The sequence below is a fragment of the Pleurodeles waltl genome, chromosome 2_2, assembly GCF_031143425.1.
Source record: "Pleurodeles waltl isolate 20211129_DDA chromosome 2_2, aPleWal1.hap1.20221129, whole genome shotgun sequence".
Taxonomy (NCBI): domain Eukaryota; kingdom Metazoa; phylum Chordata; class Amphibia; order Caudata; family Salamandridae; genus Pleurodeles; species Pleurodeles waltl.
In genome coordinates, this window is record NC_090439.1 from 591,755,112 (window position 1) to 591,774,947 (window position 19,836).

Genomic DNA, 19,836 nt, shown 5'->3' on the forward strand with positions numbered 1-19,836 from the left:
TGATGGGGGAACATCACTAATCATTTCCCCTTGTGCCAGAGGAAAACAAAATTAAGATTTCTGTTAAACATTGCCAAGCTATGTCAATTCAAATCTGGGTGTTGAGAACTAGGCTTCTGGATTAGCTGACTCAGGAGATGAAGTTCGTTCTTCTGAAGAAGGTAGTACACCGGGAGCACATATAGCAAAAGAAGGGCATCGACTCATGCAATTTTACAGTGGAGTAACAGAGTCCAATCCTGGGTTAGTATTATTACTATCTAACCCTGAAGCTGGTCAACAAAGAGGGTGAAGTGGGGAATTCAGGATGCTTGCCCTTCAGCAAATATTTCTCACCTCTTTAGAGGAGACAATGATATTTCTTGACTTACAGGATGCAAATATCCTCATTCCAGTATTGAAGAGTCAAAGGAAAGAACCCATATTCCAAATATGGTGCTCCCACTATCAACGCCAAGCTCTCCCATCTAGCCTGGGTGATCAGCATGTGCATGGCAGTGGTAGCTGAAGCCCTAAGGTAGAAAAGGCATCTTCACCTCTCTATGTCTAGATGAATAGCTTGTGGAAACCCATTCCTCTCGTAAGTTTCAACTACGCCTTAAGCAACAATGTATCTTCTTTGAGGGCCAGGCATAAAGATCACCCTTAAGATTAATTCTTCATCCAGTCCAGCATGTATAGAATCTAGGAGCTATGTTGACACAAATCCAGTGTCACCTTTGGAAGCTATACATATGAAAAATTATTTTCTGAAGATGATTTCTCATCCTTCCATCAGACAACATTGAGCCATACACCTCCTTGTTTTTCAATGCCAGGCTGCACGTGTCCTCTTCAGGAACGGCTTAGTGATGTTAGAAGACAGAGAATAGGAGGAAAGCATTTAGATGTCCAAAGCATAATTCTTCATCCATGGAGTATCATTTCAAAACATCTTCGCCAGCCTTGTCCATCAAGACAGATGCTTCGTTGGAAGGTTGCAGGACTCACATGAGGGGGGCCTCACTCAAGTGAAAGGGAACCCACACAGAAGCTATATAACATCGACATGCTGAAGCTGAAGGCAGTTCAGCCAGCACAGAAAGCTTTCCTTCAACTGATTTCAGACTCATATTTTCCTTAAGATACAGAACATTAAAGCACTGTATCAAAATACAAGGAAACTACATCCAATGTCCTCTCAAGAGACGCACAGACTATCTGCCACTGGACCCTGGAGAAGAGCTTCTTTTTTAATGCAGTTTAGTGTCCTGGCCTTCAACACTGGAAAGCAGACCAGGTTAGCAGGCATCTCTTAGAAAAACCAAATGTGGATGCTAACTTGTTGCATTCTCTAAAGCATGTTATGAGCCAGGGGTACCCTTCAAATGTTTGCTTGAAAAAGCTTGAATACGTTTGTCTTCAAAACAATTTTCCAGAGCACTGATCCACGGAGAAAGTTATTTTTGAGGATGTTCACCCACACCTTTGTTCCAATTACATTGTTCCCTAAGGATTTAGAAACCATATGTTCACAGTTTTACAGTATTATTCAAGAGCATACTGACTTATTTTAACCAAATACATTCTGCGTTAAATGCAACTTTGATGGATTTCCATCTGACCTCTGACAAGCCTACAAAGCTAGGTGTTCTCAAATTCTGCATCAATGGTACACAAAGAGAGTGCCTTTAGAGAAATACAATTTCATTAAACCGAGAACAACTGATAGCCTGGGACAAAGATTATGCTCTTTGTGTAAGGTTCTGTCTCCTGTTTCCTTTTGGAAGAAAACTGGTGATGCAACCAACGTGCTTGTATAAAACAAATTAGTGTAATATCACTGAGCTATTTTTGCTTTTGAGTAGGACATTTTTGTGCCCCTGGAAATAGGAAATGCTACTTTCAGATCACTCCAAATCTCGTTTCCATGTTGAATATGGCAGACAAGGGCACACATGACAGACAAGGAACTCACACATGAGGTGTCATCAAACCTGGAATGATACAAAGGCAATCAGGACTGCAAGGGTGCTTTGTAAAAAAGCGAACTGCTCCCATCTCCTGACTAAATGCAAACAGAGAGCAGAAATGACCAACTATATGACAGGCCTGGTGAAAGACTTTACACATTTTAACACCAAAGATTGTGAACATTTGTTTGCCATATATGCTACATATGCCCACCCAATTGTAGTCCCAACACAATCGAAAGCAAGGAACTGCAAGGAGGTTAATGGACGCTCCTCCTCAGAATACTGCATAGCTCAGTTGAGGCACTGAGCTACCAGGCAAGCTAAATGGACATTCAGATCAGACTTTTAAACATCCTGGCTGTGTTCATTTCGGGGACCAATGAGAAAATCTTAAACAACTTGATAAGAGTGCAAGCAGATCCACATGGAGCACAGCAAGGTTGTAACTGTTCACTGGTCCTGGACAAACTGGTGACACTGCCTGAGACTATGTCTCAGCTACTTAATGTGATAAAGGTAAACTCAATGCTACGGGCACTAAGCGCTTTGGGAACCAATTTTGAATCTGGAATTAAAAACCCTATCCACTAAAGGGGAACTGGGGCAAAAACAGAGGACTTGGAGCTTGGTAAAGCTGCCACTAAAGAGGTCCAAGCAGAAGGATCATGCCCACAATCACCACAGAGGGAAATAGCAATGAGGGAACTGGTTCATGAAACAGAATGAAGCAAAACAAAATGTCAGCACAGAAACATCCTCAAAATCACGACAGGAGCAAAGAAAAAAGCCAACAAAGCTAAGAGGAGAAAGGGGTGCAACAGATGTAAAGTTATCAACCAGTTCACAGTCCATCCAGAGGCAAATTTCCAAAGGGCGTTGAGAAGGGGCCCCAGATCTGAATAGGATTACACTGGCAATCTACAATGAAGAATCCTACTATAAGGCCAATCAACTTGCCCCACTCTTTAACTTCACCTTAGACAATGGCCTCATGGGTTGGCTGAATCAGCTCACCAGTCTTCAAAGGGGAAGACAAAGGAAAACCAGAAAACTACTGTCTAGTAGCCGTAATAGACAATGAAGCCAAATACTCTGCATGGATCTTACTAGAAGAACTACAGACATCGGCTGAAGAAAAACACTAATTCCTTTGAATCAGATGGGCTTTACTAACAAACCGAGTCAATGGCAGACACCATCGCCCTTGCCATGAGAGTGATTTTGCACATCATCAACATCATATAAACCGGTGCATCTATGTTTTATAGATTATAAATCTGCCTGTAATAGGGTAAAACCACACCAAACTATGGAAAAAACTGGCAGCATTGAATATTACAGACTGCCACATAAGGACAATACAAATGCTTCACACAAATACATGGATCAGGATCAAACTGGGGGTTGACGCCCACCTGTCTGAGGTCAGTCCAACAATTGAAAGCCTAAAACAGGGTTGGTTGCTGGCCCTGACCCTTTTAGCTTATTTCCTGCTGACCTACCTCAACTTCTAAACAGTGTAAACAATTATGCACCAAAACTGGGAGGAATTAAAATCTCTAACCTACATTATGCAGATGAATTAGCGCTAGTCAGTCGGGCCAAGGTGGAGCAGCAATAACTTCTAGATGCAACCTTGGAAACCAAGAATAACCGTCTGACTATAAACATGAAAAAGATGTAAACTTTAACATTCCAAGGAAGAGACACCGACCATCTTTACATGGGATCTGGGAAGAGACAAGGTTGAGTCTGCTAAAGCTTAGAGGTACCTGGGAGGGTTATTCAATCCCAAAGGCAGGTGCAAAGCCCAAATGGAAGAAATCAAAAGGAAAGGCAAAGCGCTGGCAATCGGCCTAGAGTCACTGCATAGGAAGATGAAGGACTCAACACTAACTCCAAAACTACAAATTGCTCAAGCCAAGATGCCCACGTTGGCATATGTGAGCAAGACTCTGAGGGGTTGGGACAGCATTGTATTGGACAACAGTCTTGAAAATCTACAGGTCCATTTTTTCATCTGCCGGTGTACACATCTTCTGCACAAATTAGATTGGCGTTCAACCTAGTAAAACAAACTCTGGGTTGGCTAGTGGCCTTCGTGACCTGCTGTAAAGGCCTCAAACTTGCAAGTGAGGGTTCTGTAGACCACCATCTCTGGTTGAAAATTCAAGGCAGGGATTGTTCACCCATGACAGCCTATCTACATTGATGCGTAACTACTCTAGGACTTTCATCTGCATGGGCCCTTCACCTGAGCTGAAGTGAGCTGAAAAGGATAATAAAGCTGAACACTCAAGCCCCTTCTCTTCTTGAGGAGGAGCTATCCTTGGCAAGGCAGAGCCATTGATGGCGGACACTCAGCAGTTATAAGCAGATATCCGTTCAAAGCCATTTAGTGGTACCCCCACAGGATTCACATGAAGAAAAAGTTCATAAAAAATAAGCTGCAGGTACTGCCTGTTTTAAAATACTAACCTCCTTGGGAAAGAATGAAGGCCAGGGAACTTGCAGGCTATGACAACAAGGATCTGAGGACGTCATTCATGTGTTGTGCGTTTCCATAGCTACCTTGGAAGATCACTGGGAACTTCTACGTACTAAATTCAACACTAGAGGGATGAGGAAATGCAGAGAGGAAGTGGTCATGTGTTTCAATCCCACTAACTTAAGACTGAACTGTGCGCTAGTACAATGTCTTCATATGGTGGAGTAAAGGCAACGGACCAAAGAATGCGAGGAAACTGGTAAGGCCTAGTGAGCAGGGCGTGGCTCAGCCACTGGGCCTTTTTGGTGCAACTGAAGGGGAGCACTTTTTTATATCATTAAGACTCTTTAGCGAACAGACACAATTGCACTTCGTATGTGGTGCTCTCCAACAGCATAACTCCATTACCATTCCAAGGCTAAACTTTCATTGAAACGTAAATAAATGGGACATAAGCAAGACTGTACTTTATTTCTGAGGGAACCTATTTGCATGCTTTTCCGCTGCACTGTATAGTTATATCATAAATATAGTGGTCCTGCAAAGCCTCTTGCTTTTTTTCCTAGGTTTAACCCTACTATCAGTCCCGTAGGTGGGCGCGTAGGCCTAATTACACTTTACTCCTGGGATGATTTTAATATGACTGATCTCAGCAGCTACCTGCCATCTCCTTTAATCACTGCACCCTGAGAATATGGAGAATGGTTAGGTAACCTTGTTTTACAATTTATTGTGATCCTGATTCACTCTGACTTTACTTGTATAGGGAAGCTGGCCAAATATTTGTTTTAATCGCTGCACCCGATTTGGGTCTTTGTTTTACTGAAAAAATGCCACTGTTGGCATGGTTATCCCCTAACTTTTTGCCTTTTGCTGATGCAGCTTTGATTTAAAGTATGATGGGACCATGCTAACCAGGCCCCAGCGTGCTTTCCCTAAAAATGTACCTTTGTCTACACAATTGGCATAGCCCTGACACACAGTTACGTCCCTTGTAAAAGGTACCCCTGTGGCCAGGGAAGGTCTCTAAGGGCTACAGCATGTATTATGCCACTCTCGGGACCCCTCACTCAGCACATGCACACTGCCTCACAGCTTGTGTGTGCTGGTGGGGAGAAAAAGACTAAGTCGACATGGAACTACCCTCAGGGTGCCATGCCTACAACTCAATGCCTGTGGCAAAGGTAAGTCACCCCTCTAGCAGGCCTTACAGCCCTAAGGCAAGGTGCACTATACCACAGATGAGGGAATAGCTGCATGAGCACTATGCCCCTACAGTGTCTAAGCCAATTCTTAGACATTGGAAGTGCAGGGTAGCCATCAAGAGTATATGGTCTGGGAGTTTGTCAAACACGAACTCCACAGTTCCATAATGGCTACACTGAATACTGGGAAGTTTGGTATCAAACTTGTCAGCACAATAAATCCACACCAATGCCAGTTTGGGACGTATTGAGAAATGCACACAGAGGGCATCTTAGAGATGCCCCCTGCATGCCAGCCCAACTGCTAGTGTTAGGCTGACCGGTCTCTGCCAGCCTGCCACTCCCAGACTAGTTTCTGGCCACATGGGGTGAGTGGCTTTGTGCACTCTGTGACCAGGAGCAAAGCCTGTCCTGGGTGGAGGTGCTTCACACCTCCCCCTGCAGGAACTGTAACACCTGGCGGTGAGCCTCAAAGGCTCATGCCTGGTGTTACAACGCCCCAGGGCACTCCAGCTAGTGGAGATGCCCGCCCCCTCCGGACACAGCTCCCACTTTTGGCGGCAAGTCCGGGGAGATAATGAGAAAAACAAGGAGGCGTTACCCCCTCAGCTAGGTCCACCCCTAAGGTGACCAAAGCTGATGTAACCCCCTCCTTAGAAATTCCTCCATCTAGCTTTGGAGGATTTAGCCCAATAGGATTAGGAAAGTGCCCTCCTCCCCAAAGGGAGGAGGCACAAGGAGGGTGTAGCCACCCTCATGGACAGTAGCCATTGGCTACTGTCCTCCAGCCCTAACACACACCCAAAATCTAGTATTTAGGGGCGACCCTGAACCCAGAAAATCAGATTCTTGATGACATACAAAGAAGGACTGCTGACCTGAAAACCCCGCAGAGAAGAAGGAAGACGACAACTGCTTTGACCCCTGCCCTACCGGCCTGTCTCCTGATTCAAAGAAACTGCACCAGCGATGCATCCTGCTGGCCCAGTGACCTCTGCTGACTCAGAGGACTGCCCTGCAACTACAAAGGACCAAGAACTCCTGATGAAAGCGGAACGGTCTACCTTAAGCAAGAAGAAACCATCTTTAACAGGACCCTCACCTCACTCCAGAAGCGTGAGTCCCCACCACTCTGCACCCAACGACCCTGGCCCATGTCCACAGAAACCAATGTCGCAGCGGACCCCCCGGCAACTGTGACGAAGTGTCCACCATGGGCCAACCTCTCTCCACCCCCATGACGACGCTTGCAGAGGGAATCCAGAGGACCCCCCTGACCATGACTGACCGGTGAAAAGAAACCAGACGCCTGGAAGAAGCACTGCACCCGCAGCCCCTAGGCCCGTAAAGAACCATCCACCGGTGCAGTAGTGACCAGCAGGCGGCCCTCACCTTTGCCCAGTTGGTGGCTGGCCCGAGCAGCCCACCCTGTGCCCTGCCTGCAATGTCTGGGTGACCCCCAGGTCCCTCCATTGATTTCTATCACAAACCTGATGCCTTGTTTGCCCACTGCACCCGGCCGCCCCTGTGCTGCTGAGGATGTATTTTGTGTGCTTATTTGGGACCCCCCCCCCAGTGCTCTACCACAGTGTTTTTCAACCACTGTTCCGCGGCACACTAGTGTGCCGCGAGATGTTGCCTGGTGTGCCGTGGGCAAAATTTGAAAGATTTGGTCGTTACGACCACGTCGACGCCAGCGCCAACCAGCTGCTCGCCAGGAAAGCCCGACGAGTCAGTTGCGCGTTCCCATGTCTCCATGGGAACGCTCCGGGCGTCAATGACGCGTTTCCCTGTTTCCAGGGAAACGCTTGAGGACTTCCGGGGCAGCGACGGTGAAAAGGGGCGGAGCCGAAAGACGCGGAGAGGGAGAGCGCGACGAGGTCAGGACGAGACGACAACCCTTCTGGATTAAGCCTGACTGTCCACCCTCACTACTCTGAAAGTCAAGTGCCTGAACTAAAGGGATTGATTTTTCTGGCTATCCAGTTTGGAGTGCACCAGTACTGTGATCCTGTGACACCAGTGGTAAGTGACATGAGCCACACAGGGCAATATCCATTAATCTCGGACTGTCCCAGGGCCCTAAGAGAAAGGCCTTAAAGTGGGCCCATTGTATTTAATCTCTTGCCTCTTCTCAACTGTGAACACAGGAATGTGTGTACTGTATGCTTCATAAGCCCTGCAACTAATGGTACAGCTGGTCCTGCTTGTGTTTGAGGCAGTATTGTTTTAAAGATGATTAAGGAATCATTATGTTGAAGAATAGCTTCAATGTTCCATGTAATCACTGCCCAGTTGTTGACCTCCCTGAATGTTACTATAACTTCCCCCATGTAAATCTGGTTTCGAAGCATGTGTGAAGTTTTAGGGAAATATGTATACCCAACCGAAGTCAGACATTGTCTAGCATTTACCAAGGAGGAACAGCCGAAGTCGTATGTCGCGGCCATTATTTTGCTGGTTTTGTCTGAGGCAAGAACCCTTGGGGCTTTTCCCACTAGTCTGTTTCTGTATGGGATGCTCTACTTGGGTCTGTGTTCTACGGATGCTCCTGTCTGGGGAAGTTCTCCTTTCAGCAACCATTTTAGTGTCTCTGTGCCTCGCAGTGTTAAAAGGGATGTGGCCTGGGTATGATTCAGAAGGAGGGGGTATGCTGCCACCCCATGCTCTCTGCGCAGCCTCCCACTTGGAAGGCATCCTTGTCCCCACCACCACGCATTCATTCATATGATATTGTGAGACAATTTAAGATGAAAAAAAATAAAAAATTCAAAATAGCAATAACACTTTACAAACCATTGTGATTTTTTCTGACTATTACTATGATTTTTATTATACAGTAGTTTGGAAAGTTTATTATTCAGTACTTATTATTCATTGAATAAAAGTAAGGGCTCGCCTCTTGCACACGGGCGTTCCGATCAGATCCGCCTGTCAGATCTGATTGGATGCCCTATTCAGCGCTATGGAGCAGCGGATGTCAGCTGCGGAGACGGAGCTATCATCCGCCGGCTCAGCGGGATCCCCGCTGAGCAGAGAACGGTCCGCAACGTTTTTGTTTGCCATTAAAGAAAAAATATTAAACCATGCTTGAATGTCGGAACTGGTTACTAAAATTTTTGAATCCCACCACTGATGTTAAGGACTATAAATAGCTCTGGTGTCACTGTTACACTAACAGGAGGAGGACAGGAGGAGACATCGCAGTAGATCGCTGATGAGCAGAAGAGCGCCAATGGATCTGGATTTGGAGGAAACATGAGCAGAAGAGCAGAAGAGCGCTGACTGATGGATCTGGATGGAGACATGCGCAGAAGAGTGCTGAGTGTGACGGACAGCGGCTATCTGGAGGAGACAAGCGCAGTAAGTACTGAGTGACAGTGAGATACTGCAGTGATGGACAAGTTTTTGAAAAGGAAAGAACTGGACTCTGAACAAAATTTTGAGCCAGATGAGAGCCCAAGTATGAGTGGGGATCAAAAGAAAGCAAAGATGGTTAGCTCAAGCAAATTCTCTGGCACAAGGCAATATAGCGAAAGCTATATTTCATTTGGATTTACTTTCACCGGAGATGCAAACAAACCAACTCCACTGTGCGTGGTGTGTGGTGAAAAGCTAGCTAACAGTGCTATGGTCCCAAGCAAACTTAAACGCCATCTCCAAACGAAACACCCTTCGCTTCAAAACAAGAATGCAGACTATTTTGTTCGCCTGCGTGAAAACACGGAGAAAGAGGCAACTTTCATGAGAAAAACCACAAAGGTAAATGAAAGAGCTCTTAAAGCTAGCTATCAAGTTGCTGAACTTATAGCCAAGTCAAAAAAGTTGCACACTGTGGCAGAGACATTAATACTTCCCGCCTGCAAAGCTATTGTAGAGGAGATGCTCGGACCTGAAGCAGCTAAGGAAAAAGCCAAAGTCCCTCTCTCAGACAACACAATTTCCAGACGTATTAATGACATGTCTGCAGACATCGAAAGTGTGGTTTTGGAAAAGATCCGTATCAGTGAGAAATTTGCATTGCAACTTGACGAGTCTACTGATATCAGTGGACATGCTCAACTCCTGGCCAATGTGCGTTTTGTTGATGGTGATGCAATTAGAGAAAACTTCTTTTTTTGCAAGGCATTGCCAGAAAAAACAACAGGAGAAGAAGTTTTTCGGGTCACATCAGAATACCTTGAACAAGGAGGACTTAAGTGGGAAAACTGCACAAGTGTCTGCACCGATGGAGCTGCAGCCATGGTCGGGCGCACCAAAGGCTTTGTAAGCAGAGTGAAGGAAAGAAATCCAGATGTTATTGTTACGCATTGTTTTTTACACCGTGAGGCCCTCGTAGCCAAGACTTTACCAGCAGACCTAGTTCATGTGTTGGATGACGTTGTGCGCATGGTAAACTTTGTAAAGTCACGACCCGTGAAAACTCGCATATTTGCAGCTTTGTGTGAGGAGATGGGAGCGAAGCATAAAACCTTGCTGTTTCATACAGAGGTCCGGTGGTTGTCGCGTGGCAAGGTCTTGGTTCGTGTGTATGAGCTGCGGGAGGAAAGCTGCTTGCAAGTGATGAGTGGTGTGCAAGGCTGGCATACCTGGCAGATATATTTCATCATCTGAATGAACTGAACACACGAATGCAAGGCCGAAATGAAAACCTGCTTACAAGTACAGATAAAATAAATGGATTCCGTTCAAAGGTGCAACTCTGGCATCAACACGTGGAAAGTGGCAATCTTGAAATGTTCACACTCACCAAGCAATGGCAAGGTGTTCACACTGCTGCACTGTGTGAGATAATAGTTAAACATTTAAAAAAACTCTTGAGGAGAAGTTGTCATTTTATTTCTCTTCAGTCTCCACTGAATGCCTTGACTGGGTTAGGGACCCTTATAGCTCAGCATCAGTTGGTGGAAAGGACATGACTTTACAGGAGCATGAGGAACTAACTGAACTGAGACAAAATCGTGGTTTCAAGCTAAGATTTGCTGATCTACCTTTGGACAGTTTTTGGTTCGATACCTCCAAGGAGTTCCCCCTTCTGGCAAACAAAGCTATTTTGACATTGCTCCCATTTTCAACTGCATATCTGTGTAAGATGAGCTTTTCAAGCATGATTGCTATAAAAACTAAATAGAGAGAGAGACTGAGAGCTGTTGACGAAGAGCTACGTGTGTGTCTTTCTTCGATTCCAGCCAGAATATCAGCTTTGTGTTCAGCCAAACAGGCCCAGGTTGCGCACTGAATAAAGTATTTTATAATTTTTCATATTTCTGTTTACTTACTATTTCATAATAAAGTAATTATAAAATACTTTATTTGTGTTTATTTGATTCCTATTCAAGAGAATTACTTTATATATAGTAAATATAGGCACAGACTTAAATTTTTTTACATTTTCTAATGATGGTGTGCCTCGTGATTTTTTTCATGAAACAAGTGTGCCTTTGCCCAAAAAAGGTTGAAAAACACTGCTCTACAAAACCCCCTGGTCTGCTTCCCAAGGACGCAGGTACTTACCTCCTAGCAAACTGGAACCGGAGCATCCCTAGACTCCATAGGTGCCTATGTTATTTGGGCACCTCTATGACCTCTGCACCTGACCGGTCCTGTGTTGCTGAGTGTTTGGGGTTGCCTTGAACCCCCAATGGTGGGCTGTCTATGCCCCGGAGACTGACTGTGTAAGTGCTTTACTTACCTCAAAAACTAAACTGTACTTACCTCCCCCAGGAACTGTTGAATTTGTCAGTGTCCACTTTTAAATAGCTTATTGCCATTTTATGCCCAACTGTGCACATTACTGTTTTGATTCAACGTTCTACCTATACCTATGCAACGTACCTTACATTTAATGTACTTACCTGCTATTTGAATCTTGTGGTTCTAAAATAAATTAAGAAAAGAATATTTTTCTGTATAAAAACCTATTGGCCTGGATTTAAGTCACTGAGTGTGTGTTCTCATTTATTGCCTATGTGTGTACAACAAATGCTTACCACTACCCTCTGATAAGCCTAAATGCTCGACCACACTACCACAAAATAGAGCATTTGTATTATCTATTATTGCCTCTGTGAAGCCTCTTGGGGAACCCTTGGACTCTGTGCACACACTCTCCTTTTGAGATAGTATATACAGAGCAAGCTTCCTACAACTACCAAAAAGGCTGAAACGCTTAATGCCTTTGGTCATTTTTCTCTCAATGACGAGGAGGGAGGGTTTTTCAGTGACTCAATAAAATATACCAAAACTTGCAGGCTTAACGTACAGATACGTTTTTCTTTTACACTGTGTTTCATGAACTTCCATGCCTCTGAACTGGAGTGGGGAACAGCGTATATCACGCCGAACGGCTGCAGCGAGGAACACCTACCGAAGCAGATTCAGCAAGACACATCCAAGCAGTAATATTTGATTAAAGCGTTTGGCGGCTGTCACACGCCCACTCTGTAAATAAACAATTCAAAAACTCCGGTACATAGCAGTACAGGTGCTGCCTTTCCTCTAGCGAAATGGTATGTAGGTTTCATTACAAATCTTGTTCTATAATACGTACGACAAAATACAGGGAAAGTTTATACATTGGAAAAGTCCTACTTAGATATTCCCAGCAGTGGCGTAACTGAACAGGAGGGGGCCCCCAGCAAACAACATGGGGGGGGGGGGGGGGGGGGAGGCTTCTGGACGCACTCATGCCAAGTACTATGCTAAGGGGGCCCCACGGAGTTCTGGGCCCCCTGCAGCCGGGAGCTGCGGGGGCCTTTTGTTACTCCAGTGATTTCCAGATTCTGAAGTCAATTTGCGGATTAACCTGGTTCTGCTCAGATAGTAACAAATGTATGAAGGGACTTCACTGTTAGCGAAAGATCTGAAAAGAACACTGGTGATGTAATCCCACGCAGATGGAAAAAGTATCCTGGCGCTTTGGGGCCATGCTTCTGATTTGCCTTCATAGACTCTAGGCAGGAAAATCCCACAGAGATTATTATTTTACCTATTAAAAAAGAAGATCAACTACCACACTAGCAAAGTCAAGCACGTTTTTACAGAAACATTTTGTAGGAAGCTGATCTGAAACTTAATAAAAACAAATCAAGTGGCTGTCAAGCTCTCTATGGTTATCAGTAGCAACAATACCATTTATATACTCTCTGAGAATGACTGTCACACGAGTGCTGATTCGTGCCTTCATCGTCAACCTAAGGTAAATTTGCAGAACAGATTCTTGCTACAAGGTGAATTGAACAATCACTTTTCTGCCTCATGCAACCTCGTTTACAAGATGATTTTTCCAGACCTCTTAATAGGAGACTATTGCAGTTAATAAGAAAACCACGGCATAGTTCGAACTGAACCTTCATGCAACAGTTTCGATATCCTCTCGGAGAATGTCAGGAATCCTTAGCGTCAGGACGCTGACCGAATCCGAAGACCAAAGTACCATAGCTCCCTCCCACTAACATGTTTGAAGGCAAGGTGCACACTGCACTGTCTGACATTCGGAGTGGGATGGGGGGAAAGGCAGTGCTTAACTCGAGCTGGTGCTGGGCACAGGAACTTTGTCAACACCATACGTATAACAGCCTGCCACATGGTGGCGTTGTTTACCTAATTTTGTGATGACCACAACAACGGTAATACATTAAAATGACTATACATGCCACCCAATGCTATATGAATAGATTGAGCGGCAGGTATGTCATCTTTAATGTATATTAAAAATCTGAAATGGCACACTTGGAGTATGGGGGTTAGTTGTGTTGGTACGGTCACTGGCAGCGCCGGCATGGGCCATTTGAGGTGTAGGCTGCACTGGCATCCTCGACAGGGCCCTCGCACCTTTTTTGTTTGGTTAATTAAGCACTTGAAAAAGAGAAGTCAAGGCTCTGGAATTCTGTAGTTCGCGGCTCCGTAGTGGCTCTCAATGCACGGTGATAGGAGGTTCTCACAAGTTCACACAAATGAGGATTCAGATCTGCAGCTACATAAAAGCGTACTCCATTAGCATCTTTACAGCAATTATATAAGCTGTTTAAAAGTATACATCGTTCCCAGATTTTACCGGCCACAGGCGTCGAAGGATTAACGTGCCTGAGGAAATACACCGAAGACTCCGGTATCCACAGCGCAGTGCTTAATTTGTGAATAAAAAGGTGCCGGTGCTCAAAACCCTTCTCTTAAACACGCGGCTGCTGCAATGAAATGCGCGAACACGGAATACTGAGACAGCTTAATCCTGAAGCCATCTCGGGCCTCTTTAATCCATTTAAAACAACTCCCTGCCCCTTCAGCTCACACTTCAGGCTTTCTCTCATTGTGACGCTTTTTCGATTTTCTCTTCCTCCGTCTATCCCAAACGTGTCTTTTGCTCGCTGCAAATGCCTGAGGAATAAGACTAATCACCGGCCCTCAAAAATAAGCGCCGGTGCTGCGCACCGGAAACAACAAGCACAAATTAAGCACTGCTACTGCGTGACCTAATGCAGCGCTCTACGGCAGCCAGGAAGAGGAGGAATCCAATGCCAAACCTGGGCCGAAACGGGAGACTGAACTAAAGGGCCGACATATTCCGAAGCCTCTCACTGGGTGGCATGCTGGCAGGACGATAAAACAGTGCGGCATCGAATCACAGTGCATCAACTGCCGACGGAGGAGCCCTACGTGTGTGTGGGCCACTGAAGTGTCTTTAAAGTCCACCTTTCTCAAGGTGCCCCAAAGCCCTTCTAGAGCCGGAATGAAGAACGTAGTGTGCGGCTGGGAAGAGCCCAGAGTGGCATCCCACCAAGAGGGAGATATGCAACAACCGGAGGGATTAAATCAATATGCTATTTAAAATTAAAAACTAATGAACATTTCTCATAAAAGGACATATCTATGACTAGGGGCTGATGAACAGCCTTTACACCTTATTTAATAGAGTTATTAGCCTAAAGTTCAGCTGATGCTAAACAGTGAAAGAATGTCACAGGTCCTCGCTGAGAATGCCTTTTAAGAAATATTGACAAACATGCTGGTATCTACACATTTCCAGCCTCTTAATCAACATGCAAGAGCAGAACGCCGCAATTTACACAAAACCAACATTTATTGTAACAACAAATAACTTACGTCTTGCCGACCAAGATCCTGTTTTTCGAGAGAGAGGTCCAACTTCTCAATAATTTTCAGTACAGATTTTATAAGCTCGTCATAAAGCAAACGGTTCAAAGACTGCAGTGGTGAGTTTACCAATGTAAACATTTCCTCAGCCAGAACAGACTCCTATGGTATGAACAAAATAAAAATAGTTTTGATACATAATTAAATACTCTGCTGTCATTCAATTCCCGCTATCGTTATTCAATCGTGATCCCGAATGCAGTCAATTGGCAAGGCAGCCAGTGCAGATCAGAGATAAACCAGGAGTCCCCATCCCACTACCTTGGCTACAAACGTAAACTTCGCAAAGACGTGTAACGTGAGATGCGCGCGCACCCAAGCTAGAGTTCTGCGAATGAGCAGAACCACTAGGCTGCTAGTTTAGTACTGGATCTGACTGTGTCAAAATAAAAACTGGTTGAAAAGATGTACTGAGAACTCGGCGTCAGTGCATTTTCGAAGGAGTCCCTGGTAGGTTCGGAATACCTGGCTCAGCGCCCTAGTGCCCCCGCAAAACATTTCATCTTTCTAACTCTATGGCTTTCTGCTCACGGATCGTTCTGTTGCTGAGATGTTTTCGGGATATTTCACTGCAGGAGATGGCTAGATCCTGATGGCGTAAAAAGCAGGTGCATCACTGCCATTGATAGGGGAAACAAATGTCACTCAAACTAGGCTTCTATGTAACATGCAGTCGGTAGAAGCACATCGCGGTAAGGACCTTTTCACCAGTACTTCCGATGGAGGCTGCTTACTGGACCTCCGTGTTTAAAATGTGCACACATTATAGCTTGGACCCCTTGACCAACCTCCTCCAAAGTGTATTGTGAATATATGTTGTTTACTGCACAGATGATGGAATGGAATATCCCTGCCTGGAATACCATGCTTAAAGCCCCACAATCTGAATACTCACTGACAACATTACCTTGTAGGTACTAGATTCCCTCCCTTTCCCCTTGCAGATACTGCCCATGCGTCCTCCGAAGACCAATTCAGCTTAGTTTTACGAGGGTCTGGATGGGACGCACACAAGCTTCAGATAATCAGAGAACAAAACATTGAGTTTAACTAAGCTGACATAACCACATTCTAGCAGGACAGCTTAAAATAAGCATACTTTGCAAATGAAGGCCAAAGCTTTAGCCCCCTGCTCACACATCAGAAAAGTTTTCTGCTCAGACTGGCTAGACTCCAATCTTACTATGGAGTACTAAGCAAAAAAAACATTTAGCCACCTGTTTTGGCATCCTCAGACTTCTAAGAAAGGTCCTAAATATTCTCCCCGTCCAGCAAGAAGACCAACTGTCCAGGCCCTCATCCTATCCAGCCTTGAATATGGAAATGTTCTTTATTTTTGCTCTACTCAATATGTGACTAATAGGCTTCAGATTATACAGAATGCTGCCACCCGGCTACTGATGAACCTTCCAAAGCATCAATCTGCAGGAAAGGCACTGCATGCCCTTCACTGGCTTCCTGTGAAGCCAGTAATTCAATTCAAGGTCTTCTGACTTTTCCATGATTCACGCCAGAATAGAGGCCTCATTATATTAAGATCACTGACCACTCCTTACATTCCTGGAAGCCTTCTTAAATCCTCCTCTTTCCACCTGTTGCACGTTTCAAAAGTAAAAAGATACAGTGGGGTTGGGGGGGGGGTTGTTGGGGGAGGATCTTTTTGTCATCTACTCCCTAAACTATCAAACACTCTCCCTCTCGAACTATGCCTTGTACCCTCTGAAATTCCCTTTCGCAAGTCCTTGAAAACCTGGTTCTATTCAGGTTAGCTCTTACTAGTGTTGACTTCCTTAACTGTTCTTGCTCTGGAAAGCCTCCAGGTAGCTATGCACTATACAAAATCCCTGAACTGAACTGAAGTTCATCCCTGTAAGCTGAGACCAATTCAGATAAAAGAACTGCAGTCTGCACTTGTAGAATATGAAAATCCATATAATGGGATGCCTCCCACCATCCCAACTTCTGTGGCATTATTATTCGGGATTCCCATCACTATGCAACTGAATAAATAGATGTACTTGGATGTGATTTATTCCCTCCAAATATGCAAGTACAGTGACAAATACAGCACACAATAGGACCTTGAAATCATACTTAACTAGGCAATAGCGCCTCATGGAGTAAGGAGGGCTGTGAGGAAGCAGTAAGATTATGTAGCCACAGAAACATCATTACTGAAGATGATTTGCTTCTGATGGACATAACTTTCCACACATTAAGCAGGACTTAAAGAATGCCACATTGAGATAGGTGGGGTTTATAAACCAGATCAGATCCAGGTGAACTGAGGCATGAGTTGCTCATGTGCAGAAAGGATCCATTGGAGCTTGGGACACTGCCATCACAGGTACTGCTGGACGGGCCTTACCATCTGGAGTGCTGAACCAACAGGATGCACGAGGCCAAGTAAATGACATGTAGAAAATTGCTGAAAAACGCTAGTCCGCTGAGGAGGAAAAAGTCTTCGGGTGGGTTTTGGACAGCACTGCTGGTATGTATTGTCAATCTCTGTGTTGGAGTGCAGTGGGATGTTTGGGGGTTAGATGGTAAAGCCTGAATCATCAAGCTCCACTCCTGGTAGCTGGTCATCCATGTAATGAAACACATGGGCTCCAAACTGTCACATTGAAGCCGCCACAATGGCAGCACTTTTGTGAAAATATGAGGTGAGGTCATCAGACCAAACAGATTGTACTGGCATCCCCATGCGATCCACAGTTAATGCCTGTGAATGGGAAGAACTGGATAATGGAAGGAGGAGTCCTGGTAATCCAGGGATGACAATCATTCCTCTACATTCAGGTCCAGCATCCTGAACTTGTTATGCCAAAAACAATTTCAGCAAGCAGAGCTCCAGGACCCTTTCCACTTGACCATATTATGGTGGTGTAATGGGGGAAGAGTACGGCCATACATGTTGTGAGACATCAGAGCCAGTAGAAGTGGCAAAGATTGTATCAGTTGTGGCCGACATCCCTTAGATCTATCCAATCCACGAAAGCAGCATCACAATTTTGGGATGTCCTGGCTAAAGTTAGTCTCTGTCAACACTGTTGTGCCCTAGAACAGTCTTGAAATATTCAGTATCACCGATGGAACTGCATCACTGGATAGGCTAAGTCCAGAGAGAGAGGCGTAACTTGGTTAGTAATTAAGCATTCCAGGGAGGAATCCCATTCCCTCTGAATCGCCATCGAAGAGTATGCCATAAGGATTGCCAGGACATCTCCTCAGATAGGAGTTGAATCTATCCAATGTGACAATATAGCATAATGGAAGTGCTCATAAACCAGAACACAGTGACTGTCAAACCCGTACCACAATTCAGGATGCCTCGTTACTGGAGCTTTGTTTTGCACACTTACATTTTCACCAAGTGTGGGCACCAAGCAAATTTTTCGACACATTATTGCACTGCTTATTATATTTTCTCTTTTAAATTATGTCAACTTCCCTTTACTTATTTTTTTTTTTTTTAATGTACAGCCTGTCGTATTCTGTTCTGACTCACTGAACTCAACGTTGCACTTAATTGATTCAAGGTAGATACAATATATATATATATATATATATATATATATATATATATATATATATATATATATATATCTCCTCTCCCCATTGACCGTACAGGAACCACTGTGATGCTTTGTGTATCTTATAGTCCTATATCATAATGTCCAATGGAGAAGCCATATGGTGCTACCTACTAGCACAGGAGAGCTATTTCTGATAAAACATTTTCAGGACCAGCCTGACTTCCAGAAGGATAGTCATGAGGTGAGGAATATGCCGGAAAGTGTATCCACCAGAAGTGGGTTTGCTTACAAGTTTATTTTATTTGTACTGGATTTTTAACATACTTGGAAATGTGACTGCTTGGATTCAGTAGATGTGGTGGTAATGTGATCGTGTTCAACTTGCATTGTCGAAAAGGCTTCTTTTGATCCCAAAAAAGGCAGACAAATCATACTGCTACATTTCTTTTTCTTGGCTGTACTTTAGTCAAAAGTGAAAAAAACAAGACCATATAGATTTCCCCCGATTTTGAACTCTCTCTGCAGAGACCTCAACTAATCTTACATATGGCAGGGTCTGAAACCATTCATGCTTTCAGGCACTTTAGTGACATCTGTAAAACTAACCACAGGCACAGTTTGTTCCAGATAACCGTCTTTTTACTTTTGATGGACTGAACAACTCAAAGCAACAGACAAGTGCACACAACTCTTTCTTCCTCAGTTCTCACAGTGCTTTGCCTTTGGAGGTTCTCAACTGGAGTCGCAGAAGAAAAGGCAAGAAAATAGAGACATCCTTAAGCGAATGTCGTTATTACTGTATTACAACAAGCAAGCAAACAGTGGCGAAGACAATATAAACATAATTTGAAAATGGAATCAGTTAAGAATGCTTTGTTTTTTCAAGGATATATAAAACCGGCAATAACTGCTGGCATCTGGTGTCACCTTCATTTTGTCACAATTCAGTAGATTCCGAAAAAGATCAACATAGTCCTTGTAAGTGGGAACTTTCCACTTTCCAGTTCTGACCTCCCCAACTGCAGGAGGTTCTGCCGATTTACCAGAGACTTCCTATAAAAAAAGGAAAATTAAACAGACTATGGATGTTGCAAACTTTAGAAAATTAGCCAGAGCTTGGTGCATATGTTATACAGTTTACATCAATAAAGGCACTAACAAAAACATGAACAGGTAAAAACATCTAAAATGTCAATTTGCTAAAAAGGCCGTGTGCTTGCTACAGCATTTAAGTTATGACAAATGAAAGTGTGTATACTGTTATTAAAATATAAGAAACTAAAATCATTAGAGGAATGGTACATACTATATAGTTTTGAGGAGTTGACATAGTACTCAGCTAATGTAATGCAGATGATCTGATGAACCTCTCTGCCGCCTACTTGTTGAGAGACAGGAACTAGGGAGGATGCATACAGTGATGCACGAGCAGGAGTTGTAAGAAGGAGGGGGAGAGAGGTGGGAAGAGTGAAGATGGATACCAGGAATTGCAGGAA

At 44.4% G+C, this 19,836-nt stretch overlaps 1 protein-coding gene across 2 annotated transcripts in view; it reads right to left on the reverse strand.

The window, feature by feature from the left end:
- Positions 1-19,836, reverse strand: part of PRKDC (protein kinase, DNA-activated, catalytic subunit) — a 2,139,921-nt gene that overhangs the window by 1,835,292 nt on the left and 284,793 nt on the right. For both annotated transcript variants that reach the window (XM_069220133.1, XM_069220131.1), the window contains exons 15-16: positions 19,268-19,393; positions 14,751-14,903 (exon numbers count right to left, since the gene is read on the reverse strand). In XM_069220133.1, coding sequence (XP_069076234.1) covers positions 14,751-14,903; positions 19,268-19,393 — 279 coding nt within the window. The remainder of the gene's footprint in view (positions 1-14,750; positions 14,904-19,267; positions 19,394-19,836) is intronic.